The sequence below is a fragment of the Anomalospiza imberbis genome, chromosome 17, assembly GCF_031753505.1.
Source record: "Anomalospiza imberbis isolate Cuckoo-Finch-1a 21T00152 chromosome 17, ASM3175350v1, whole genome shotgun sequence".
NCBI lineage: Eukaryota > Metazoa > Chordata > Aves > Passeriformes > Viduidae > Anomalospiza > Anomalospiza imberbis.
The window spans coordinates 8,532,962-8,543,811 of record NC_089697.1 but is presented as its reverse complement, the minus strand read 5'-3'; the positions used below and the strand labels follow the sequence as shown (position 1 = coordinate 8,543,811).

Here is a 10,850-nt window from a genome sequence, read left to right as displayed (position 1 = left end):
TTTCCAGGTCCCTGTGTTTACATGCCATGACCCTCCCAGTGTGTTTGCCTGGCAACACTCCTGGCCCAAGGCACCAAATAGGAAGAAATCATAGGATTATTGAATCCCAGACTGGTTTGGGTTGGAAGGGATCTTAAACATCATCTCATTCCAACCCCACTGCCATAGGCAGGAACACTTTCCACTAGAACAGTTTGCTCAAAGCCTCATCAAACTGGCCTTGAACACTTCCAGGGATGGAGTAGATTTCATTGACTATTAACATGAGCAGGTTTTTCAGCTCATGCTCATGTTGTAGACCTGGAGAGGAGAGATAAAGACAGGGTTTATGGGACAGGAAGGCAGGGGGAGGAGGAGAAAGGGAGTGTTTTGAGGTCCTGCACTCAGTACATGCTGCTAATACCTTTAAATTGGAGCCAGAGATTTAAAAATAAACATTGGAAGTGATAACAAGACATCCAAGTCCTCCAGCCACTTGGCCAGCTGGGGATAGAGTCTGGTGTCATCCCTGATGGGACAGCAGAGTACCCAGTGCAGGGTGGGCTGCTCCTTAGGACACACCATGTGCTCACACCACTGGGACCTGCCCAGTGGGGTTTAGCCACAGCCATTGGGGGTCCAAGGTGATCTGAGGTAGCAATGCTGGAGGGACAGTGCTTAAAGGCCTTGAAAACTGTCCCCATTCATCCTGGGTGTCAGTGGTAGCACATGGCTCCAGGGGACGTGCTTCCAGGAACCCCATTTCCACCAAATATCTGAGTTATGGGGTTGAGGCTGTGCAGGATAAAACTGCTCAGCCTGAGCTGCTGTCCGTCTGGGAAGCAGCCAGGATGAACATTTTCATGCCCTGAAATATCTTTTAGCACCAGGGAAGGAGGCAAACACCATTTCATCCACATCTCATCGGGGACACTGTGACATTTGTGGTGCCTGGATGCAGCATCTGTGGGCGCTGCGAGACTCTGATCCCTTAAATCTCCTCGTGAGCTGAGGATGGGGCAGAGCCCAATCTAGGTCAAGCCCAAATGAGATAAGGCACCTCTGCCCTGTGGTTTAGCGCTGTTTGCAGGATGCTGCCTTGCCCTGGACCATGCTGAGTTTTCAGCAAAGATGCCTGGTGCTGTGTCTACACAGCTACACCAGATTGATGTGTTTGTTTTGGCAGCTGTGCACATCTCCCAGTTAGGAAAAGCCTGATTAATCCCAGGGATGGCTTTGCCTATCAAACCACAGCCACTGAGGGAAAAGAGCCCTGGCCGCCCACATCTTCTGATGGCTTTAGTGGGAATGTTAAAGGAGATACCTGGATAACAGCATAAGCTTTGGGTGCATCCAAAGGGTGAAAAGGGGATCAGAGAATTTAATGAGAAATTTTTTTGCTGAACCAGCCCCCATCAAAGTCCTAGGGTTTATACTGGTGAATAATTTGTTTTCATGTGGTGGTAGTGGCATCTCCCCTGATCCCACAAAGGAATTGCTGGTCTAGGAGTTTTCTGCAGACATGGATCCTGCTCAGTGTTGCTGCTGGTTTCTGCAAAATTATTTTCCAGTTTTTAGAGAGAAAGAGATGACCCATAAGTGAGAAACTTGGGGAAGCAAGTTCACCACAAGCCTCTGGATTACAGCAAGCAGCTGTCATCACTCTTCACTTGCTTTTCCAAACTGGAGATATCCCTTTTGCACAGGTAAATCAGACAGTTTGTGACTCTCTGTCTAACTCTCTCCACAATGTGAGTATTTTCAGATCAGACTCACAGTTCTGGGGGTCCTGATGCCAGTTCCCTGTGTCCTTTGGGAACTCAGACTGCAGGTGAGGACAGCAGATCTGCTCTCATCACCATGGGGACAGTGATCCATGCCCTGATCTGACTTTGGTTTATTCTCCTGCCAAGGAGGGACCTGGGTCACTGCTGCACATGTCCCAGAAAGGCAGAGCACGATTTCCACATGACAGGTAAAATATGCTGCTCAAGCACTGTGCTTTAGGAAAGTCTTTCCCTGCATTTCCAGCACATTCCCTTTCTCCATTTAAACCCACTTAGGCAGGGGAAGATGTCCAGGCACTTCTGTCAGGCCACAACCTGAGCATGGGCTTGGTGTCACAGCTGCTCTGGCTCTGACCAGAGATGGCCCCAGTGTGGCGTCTGGGATGAATATTTTGGGTATTTATTATCCATAGGTGGCAGCAGCTGCCTGTGCCGGGCGGACGCTGCCCTAATCCCGAACCTGGCGATGAGTAACAGAGCCGGGAAAAGGCAGGGGAGGAGGAGGAGCAAGAGAGGGAGGAGGGGAAAAGGAGGACAAGCCCGACCACAGGTCCTGCCTGCTCCCTTCTCTGCAGCAAGAGGTCCTGAACAGAGGGGAGTTAGGGGAATGACTCCGTGGGGCAGATCAGTCTGTGTGGCGCTGTGTTACTGAACAGGCTGCCCAGAGAAGCCGTGGCTGCCCCATCCCTGGAAGTGTTCAAGGTCAAGTTGGACAGGGCTCAGAGACCTCTGGATTAGTGGAAGGTGTCCCTGCCCATGGCAGGGAGCTGGAATGAGATGAGCTTTAAGGTCCCTTCTAACCCAAACCTGTCTGTGGTTCTGCTGCTGTTCCAGGACTAAGTGCTGCCTTACCCAGGAAGAAAATTGCTGCATACTCTGGTGGGGAAGGGGCTGCTGGGCAACCTTTTCTTGACCAAATTCCTGAAGCCACTGGGATGTCACATGCCTAGAAGGACTGTGGTAGCAGATCCCCAAACACTCACTGATGCTGCCCCACCCCACGAGTGCTGGTGGAGTCCAGAGGCAGCAGGTCCTTCAGCTCTGCAGCTTTTGCCGGCTTCCAGAAATTTCTGCCAAGTTCAAAATTACACAAAAGACTCTTCCTCAATGGCCCACACAAATGGCAGATAACAAAAGCCAGTTGCCAGAAGATAAAAGCCAGATTAAAAAAAAAAAAAAAAAAAAGCACAGAAACCTTGCTAAAAAGCAAACTGGAGAGCCTTGCAGTCCTGGGCTCTAGCCTAGAGGCTCTAATGACAGGAAAATCAAAGAGAAAAATCTATCCAAATCTTGTCATCTGCTCACTTAAAAAGTACCATTTCTTGATCAATATAAATGAAATGTATGTTCCTCTTTTCAACACACCTGATATGAACAGGCTTTGTCCTGGGAAACCAGATTGGCCGCTCAGTCTCCCCTGGCTGCTCTGTCCTACCCATGCTGCTCCTGCTGCATCATTAAGGCAAAATGGAATTGATTTTGAGAGGAAAAGCAGAACAAGGCACGATTTGCTGGAGGCTAATCCCCCTGAAGTAGCAAAGCCCCTGTTCACCCCTCATGGCTGTGGGGGCAGCATCACACCCCCAGTGTTATCTGCTTAATGAGGTGATCCTTTAAAAGCAGCCCCAAATGTGGGTGTAAGTGGTGTAGTTGTACAAAGGGACTGGGCAGGTTTGTTCATTTCTGCTCTATCGTTAATTAAAGCAATTAGCCTGCTCAGGCTCGGTGGGGTACACAGCCATCCTGTACCTGCTGGGGAGAATATAATCCACTGTAGAATATAATCTTTCTATCAATACACTCTAATTGCTCTGTACATTATTAGGGGGGTGGAGGATGCAGGAATACATCTCTAGGGAGTTGAGGAGAAACTTGAGAGATGACACAGGCTACACTAAAACAAAAGTGACTTTTCATGTCTGAAGCACTGAATTTTTAGCCTTCTATCATTCCCTTCCAGGCCAGAAAGATCTCCCAAGCCTGTGCCCTGAAACTCTCCATGCTGTGTAGCCAGGCAGGGCTGGGAGTAAATGGGTTGGGAGTGTCAGGACCAGTGAAATCCAACCAGTGATCAAACCCAGTCACGCAGCACAAAAGCAAAGCCTTATGCTGGACATGAAAACAACCACGTGTCTGTTTAAACTGCCTGTTGGAATTTGTGTATTCAAAGTCCATCTCAACCTTTAGCCAAATCCTTCCCTGGAAAGCGCTGAGTCAGTATTATCAGTGGGGAAACTGAGGCACGGCTGGAGGAACTCAGTCCCCAGCTGGACCACACATGTGCTTGTGTTGGCCCTTTAACCTCTGGGGTAAATTTTCGAAATAATCTATTTATTTACAGACTTGTGGTGCCAAGGCTTTCCCTGAAAGCTGTCCTGGCTGCTTTCCTCGGAGGGTGCATGCAATGTCCATGCCAGCAGCCATGGCAGTGGACAGCGTGACCTTCTTCTTGGGTCAGCTGGGGACGTGGCTCACATGGAGTGTCCCCATGCTGGGGTGGTCATACCCCACTGAGAAACACACCCCTGAGGGTAGCTCAGCCTTTTTACTGCCCACGAGCTGTGCAGGGAGATCGATGTCCTGGAGCAACCCAGGCAGGGCAGCCTCCCCTGGCACTGGTTCCTCATCCTGATGATTAAAGAATAACTCCAGATTAATAAGAAAAATAAAACAGACTGGGGAGGAATGAAGCTTGTTCCATGGGGAGTTTGTGACAGAACCACCCCAGGCTGGGATGTGGGCTCCCGTCTGCCTTCCATCCCTGAAATGGTTAAAGCATCACCCCCCAAAAATGTTCTTTTCCACAGCTGCACTCAAACTGCAAGGTTTTACAGCAGCCCTCAGCGTGCTGGTCTGCAAAGCTCTGCTCTGGAGCATTACTGACTTTTAGGGGAGAGAAAATGAGCAACATTTTAGGTATACCAAGTACCAAACTGCCTTTGTGGAGATACCTTAAGGCTCTGGCATCTCTTCAAGTGTTTTGTTCTCAACCCTATTTCCATTCCAAACAGAAAGAAATTTTCTGTGAAGTTTCTGTTCCTCTTCAACAGATCTGCTTCCTCATACACACATCCATTGCCTTGGCTCTCCCAGCCCCACATCCCACAAAACCAGTGGTTTATGGAGCAGCACCTGTACAGGATGCTAGCCTGGTACATAAACACGGAGGAGCTGCTCTGTGCTGTGGGTTGTACTTTGGCCTTGCTGCAAGCTTTTCCTCCGAAATAAAGAGTTCTTTTCCAAAACTGGTAACACCCAGCCAGTTCAGAATCCCTCGAATCCGTATTTATTTGTTTTTCATGTTTACCCTCATTTTAAACGCAGCATTGCTTGAAAGGAGAAAGAAACTTCTCCAGTTGGGAGCTGGAGCTGGACCATCTCAGAGGAGAAGGGTGGGCAGGATTTTTGGGAGGAACCCCCTCCCTCCGGGCTCCGGGCGTTGTTGGGCCATTCCGCGAGCCCTTGGGGGGTGTCCCCTCTCCCGGCCGCGACAACCGCGACCGATGGCAGGGGCGTGTCGGGGCACTGCCATTGGCGATGCCGCGGCAGGGCGGGTCCGGAGCGGATAAAGCCGCGCTGCGGGGGCGGCTCGGCAGCGCCGCGGCTCAGGCCGTGCGGTGCGAGCGACCCGCGGCCCCCGTGCCGGACCGCCCGGCCCGCCGGACCCCGCCGGACCCCGCACACGGCCCAGGTGCGCTGCTGGGGGGGGAGCGGGGCGGCCCCGAGCCTTTGCTTTGCCGGGGGGCTGCGCTGGGTCGCTGTCGGGCGGAACTTGCCCGTGCCTCAGTTTCCCCGCTAAGGAAAGGTTGATTCTCCCGGGCGGCGCTCGGTGTCCGCCAGCTGTTGGCAGCTGGCGCGTTTGAGCGTTTTTTAGAGCTTTCTTGGAGAATAAGGGGTCAGACTGTGGGAAGAGTGAGCTGCTGGCAGGAAGGTGTTTTGTACCCGGAAGAGGGAAAGAACTTCTCCAGTTCAGAGCTGGAGCTGAACCACATCAAAGGTGAAGGGCGGGCAGGTTTGTCCCGGCTGTGGGTGATGGGGAGAATGCTCAGGACAGGCTGGGGCTGGAACTTCTCGCAGGAACACCCTCGGTGTGTGCCCCAGCTCAACATTTCTTTGCTTCTTATGCAACATCCGCCTGGGATTTTGTAACTGCAGATGTTGATCCAAGGAGGGGAGCAGGATTCCTGCGAGAAAAACACCCGGGGAGGAGGGGTCGCGAAGGGGCTGTGCCAGGCTGTGCGCTGAGCAGGCAGTTGTGGATGACAGAATTATTTTGGCTTTGCACGTAGCTCTAGGAGCGTTGTGGATTTAATCCATGTGCAGTGAGCACCAGCCGCTGTTCCCAGTGCAGGGTTGCACGTCCAGTAGTCACACTGGTTCCATTTACACCCCTGCAGCTTTTGGGGGTGCAGGGGTGGCTCAGGGTGGGTGCTGACAGCTGCCTCTGTGCTCCCAGGTTTAGATCTGCACAAGAACCAAGATCAGGAACCATGGCATCCATCCCATCCAGCGGCTCGCTCGTGGCCACGCACAACTATCGCAGAAGTAAGGGCAGGCTGGGGGCCGGGGGGCCTGGGGTGGTGGGTGAGCACGTGGGGGTCTCTGGCAGCTGTGGAGGGATGTGGCTCCAGCAGCAGTGAAGCTGAGCTCAGGTCTGTGCTTTCAGCTGCAGCTCCAGTGAGTGTTTGATGAGAAAAGGGGACAGCCAGAAGTGTCCCTGCTGCTGCCCAGACCCTCCTTGGGGCCCCCCAGCCCATCTGTACCAGCTGGTGAGGGGGCTCAAATCTCCTTCACTTGTTACTAAGGTTGTAGGGGATGGGGTGGACAGTTTCACCTGGCACTGTTGCTTCAGAAATGAGCTCCAAAACCAGTCTGGGCAATGGTTGCTCCTGGTACCTTACCCAGGAGAGAATTTCTGGTTTAATGGATTGCTTAAACCAGAGGGAATTAAAAGATTCCCCCAAGATGAAACAAGCAGCAGGAATGTAGCTGTTATACTAAAAGCCCATGGATTATACACAGAAATTTGCATCCTCTTGGCCTCAAGTCATCTGCAAAGGCCTCTCAAAGCCACTAAATTTTGTCCTTGGGGTTGCAGGTTTTTTCCTACAGAGGTGTTCAGATGTTTTTCTGCTCCCTGCAGTTGGAATCTCCCCAGAATTCCCTTCTTAGTGGGTTGTACTGGCCTGGCACTAAACTGGGCAAGTAGTAGCATGAGTCAGTGATGAGGCTGAGCCCTATCACCCAGGCACAGCCTCACCAAGACTGTGTTTTCCTTCTCGTGGCACGGCCATGGGTCAGCAGTGGTTCTGATGGCCATGATTTTTCCACAGGGCGCCTGAGCTCCACATCCAGCACCAGCTCCTGCAGCTCAGAGTACTCTGGGGAGGTCATCCCCCATGGCCCAGGTAAGTGTTGCCTGTCCTGGCTCATGGGACTCTGCTCCCAGTCCCTCCTTGGGAAATCTTGCTGGAGGTGACCCAGCCTCTCCTGTGGGGTGAGGTTGGTGTGGCCCAGGTTGCACTGACCTGGACTCTCCCTGTCATGCACCTTTGCTCAGATCTGCCCAAGTCTGACCCCGGCCAGTGGTGGGCCAGCTTCTTCTTTGGGAAGACAGCTCACCCAGCCATGACAACGGTGTCAGAGTCCCAGGAGAGGTGAGTGCTTTGAGGGGACACGGGGCAGCACCAGTGCAGCACCCAAGGCACTCGGGGCTATCCCTGCTGCATCCCCAGGGCGCATCCTGACCCCATGGACCGTGTCCATGCCCAGGGCTCCCCCGCTTTTGCTGCAGGAATAAACGCAGAGCAGTAGTGCCACATCTGGGGGTCAGCACGATGGCTGACTCTCTCTCTCTGCTGTGTGTTGCAGCCCGGGAGCTCTGCGGGTAGCCACAGGACCGATCGCCTGTGGGCTGGTGGCGGCCCCGGGCGCAGGACGGAGGCGCCACGCCAGCGAGTCCAGCGCGGGTGCGATGTGAGCGGGTCCGCGGCTGCTCCCTTCCACCCCGGCGGGCACAGCCCCTCCCCTGTAGAATAGCCGGCTGCTCCGAGCAAAAAAGGTGCTGCTTTTCTGATGGAAAAGCGCAGCAACCCCGCCGATTCCACTCCTGCCTTTTTTACTCTCTCCCGGTGTAACTAAGCCCTCTCAAAGCAGATGATAACTCGTTTTTATTACCCTAAACTCGTACAATGGCAGTGAATAAACTTGAGCAGCCTTTTAAAGCGTTGTGGGTTGTTTTTGTCCGTGGAGGGGGAGGGCAGAGCGGTGCTGGGGGTGTTGGTGGGGCTGGGCCAGGACACAGCACAGTTCCTGAGCGCAGCAGCAGGATGTGCTGGTGCCAGCTATCACATGCCAACCTGACTCGCTGGGCCGTGTGTGTTTGGCACATGAGCAGGATCTGGCTGGGCTGGGGTGGTGTTGCAAGCGCCTTCCCTCACCCTCTTCTCTCCTTACTTGGCCACGCAGCCTGTCCCTGCTGGCGCTGAACTCGTTTTGTTCCCTGAACACACTGCTGCTCTGCAGTGCTTTGGTGGTAGCTCGAGGGGTAGGAGTGAGTGCCAGGGCCGGAGCAGGTGTGGCTGGGCTGGGGAAAGGATTTGGGTGCACGGTGACCCCTGCATAATGAGGAGAGAGATAAAACTTGCTCAAGACATGCATTTAATGGACCTGGCTAGCAGGCTGGAGCTCATGGTGTGGATGGCAGCTCAGAGGCTGCTCTGGGTTTGCAGCCCTGGATCCCAGCTGGCCCAAGTGCTGTTTTGCCTGATTTTTGCCTTCAATTACTCAGTTTGGCTGTTTGATCCTTCCGTGACCAGCCCGATAGCTGGGAATACAAGAGCATGCATGAAGGGAGTGCCTTTGTTCCTGCTGGAGGCAAAAAAAAACCCTTGCAGAGGTTCCTTTAAAGGTGGCAAATCTTCCAGCTCTGCTCCCAGCCACAGCTTGAGGTGTGGGGCTGTCCCTGTCGGCACGGGGTGCTGCAGCCCCGATGGCAGCTGAGGCCACGGGACCCCTGAGCTGTGACTTTGCCTCCTGGTGTCCCATGCTGGCAGGGCAAAGGGCAGAAAGCAGCTGGGGGCAAGTGGCTGCTCTGCTTTGTGGCTGCTCTGCGGGGGCATCCAGGGTCACTTCCGTGGTTTTTACAGTGGAAAGTGTTGAGTAAGCTTTTCTCTGAGCTCTGCTTCCCCAGGCACTGGTCCTTGTCTGCCGGGCAGTGTCTGTGTCACCTGTCCCTCCGAGGGGCCAGGGCAGCACTGGCACCTCTGCTCCCCCTGTGTCAGTGTGTGCATCCAAAGGGGATGGCTTCAGGGGTGTTCCAGCAGTCTGGGCACTGCCAGCACCCTGAGGTGACCCCCATGTCCATGGCAGCCACGGATCTGATGTGACTTCCAGACAGGCAGCAAACTGTTGTTGTGGGGCTGCACACGGCAGCCTTTAAACTTCATGAAACACAGGAAAATCAAGATAAAATAAACCCTTTCTGAGTAAGACAAGGCAAGGTGGGCTGGCTGGCAGGGACACGTGGTTGTGGCACTGCTCCAGGCTCTTCCCAGGGCCCAGCAAAGCCCTTGGGGTGCTGCTCAACCCCAGGATGCCTCAGGGATCTCCTCTGCTGCTGGTTGCCAGCAAAAGCCACATATTTTGGAAAGACAAATATTTTTTTTCCAAGCCTGGGAATCAGTGTGGACACACAAAGGTAAAGTCAATATTACTGTATTTGCTTGTTGTTCTTGTGATCATGGAGGGACAAACCCAGCAACTGCCCTCAGGCACCCAGGGGAGGCAGTGATAGAGCAAAGACACCAATCCTACATCCCTGGCTTTCACCTGGGCAGGTTCCCCAGCCTGATCCAGTTCTAAGTGAGCTGCTCTGTGATGCCAGGAGCACATAGATGCTCCCTTACCCAGTTTTTGGATGCTGGATGGAGGTTAAGTTCATTCCCACAGTGCTCCAAGGTGGGTTGGATTTTCAGCAGGGACTGCAAAACCTGTCAAAACCTGCAAAACCTTCTGCCCATGGTTCCCTGTGCAGTGAAGCAAAACTGCCTGGAAAAACCCTGCTGAGTTAAAGGCTGTTTTTAATGTTTCTGAAGTGTCACAGACTCAGAATCCTCTGCTAGGAGTGAAGATATAGAGTCCAGATCCCCCCAAATGTGCTCCTGGGCAGCTTCATGGCATTTCTGAGAGCAAAGCCCTTGGCATTGCCTTTTTTGCTTGGGATTGAAAGGCTTTTAGGGCCTTTTTTGCCCCTTCACAGCCTGCAGACATTTTGGAAAAGCATCTGACAGCCAAGCACATTTATTTTTGTTCTGTTTCCATCTCCACTGCTGTGGGTGTCTCTCTTCTCAAGTAACAAGTGATGAGAGAAAACTCTCATTTCACAATTCTATGGAACAGCCTCAAATTGTCGCAGGAGAGGTTTAGGTTGGATATCAGGACAAATTTCCACACTGAAAAGAGGTACCAAGCATGGGAGTCACCATCCCTGGAGGGGTTTAGAAGCCCTGTGGGTGTGGCCCTTGGAGACATGGGTTAGTGATTGGTCCCGCAGTGCTGGGGGAAAGGTTGGACTCAATGATTTTAGAGGGCTTTTCCAACCTATGATTCCAGCTGATTTCATGTGTCCTCATGTTGCTGCTGTGGTGGGATAGAAAGGAAAACTGTGCAGTAGAAGCAAGATAATGAAAGGGGCTCCCCATACACTGCACACTTCCCTAATCAATCCCCTTCTTCCTTTAGGGAGGGGCAAGCACCCACCTCCCATGGCATCAACTCCACAGGGACTGATGTCTCCCCTCTGCTCCCTTGATGGTGTTTTAACTGTTGATTAATCCACATCTTTGCTAAAAACTCGCTGGTGTTTTCTGCTCACTCGTCCTTTGCAGCAGCCCTCGTGCCACCCCGCCGCCTCCAGTGAGAAGTATTTCTTTACATTCCCTGCCTCTTGCTGCTGGGGGTTGTTTTGGTTTGGTTTATTTCCCTCCAGCAGATTTGCTTCCCCCTCACCCTTCAAACGCTGATGTGGGACCTTAAAAATAGAAATGAGCTGTGCAGCTGAAATACATCGCATTAGCCTGAGGC

General features: G+C 52.9%; 1 protein-coding gene across 1 annotated transcript; it reads left to right on the top strand.

Moving 5' to 3' along the window:
- Positions 1-5,321: 5,321 nt before the first annotated feature.
- PPDPF (pancreatic progenitor cell differentiation and proliferation factor) lies at positions 5,322-7,990 on the top strand. The gene is made up of 5 exons (XM_068208311.1): positions 5,322-5,457; positions 6,223-6,311; positions 7,100-7,174; positions 7,327-7,423; positions 7,638-7,990. The coding sequence occupies exons 2-5, from the start codon at positions 6,257-6,259 to the stop codon at positions 7,744-7,746; spliced, it is 336 nt and encodes a 111-aa protein (XP_068064412.1). The 5' UTR covers positions 5,322-5,457; positions 6,223-6,256; the 3' UTR covers positions 7,747-7,990.
- The last annotated feature ends 2,860 nt before the right edge of the window (positions 7,991-10,850 follow it).

Bases quoted from the DNA above. Each gene is read 5' to 3' on its own strand.
- PPDPF (XM_068208311.1), top strand. From the start codon at position 6,257: ATGGCATCCATCCCATCCAGCGGCTCGCTCGTGGCCACGCACAACTAT. The intron at 6,312-7,099 runs GTAAGGGCAGGC...ATTTTTCCACAG, and splicing joins CACGCACAACTATCGCAGAA to GGCGCCTGAGCTCCACATCC. The intron at 7,424-7,637 runs GTGAGTGCTTTG...TGTGTGTTGCAG, and splicing joins GTGTCAGAGTCCCAGGAGAG to CCCGGGAGCTCTGCGGGTAG.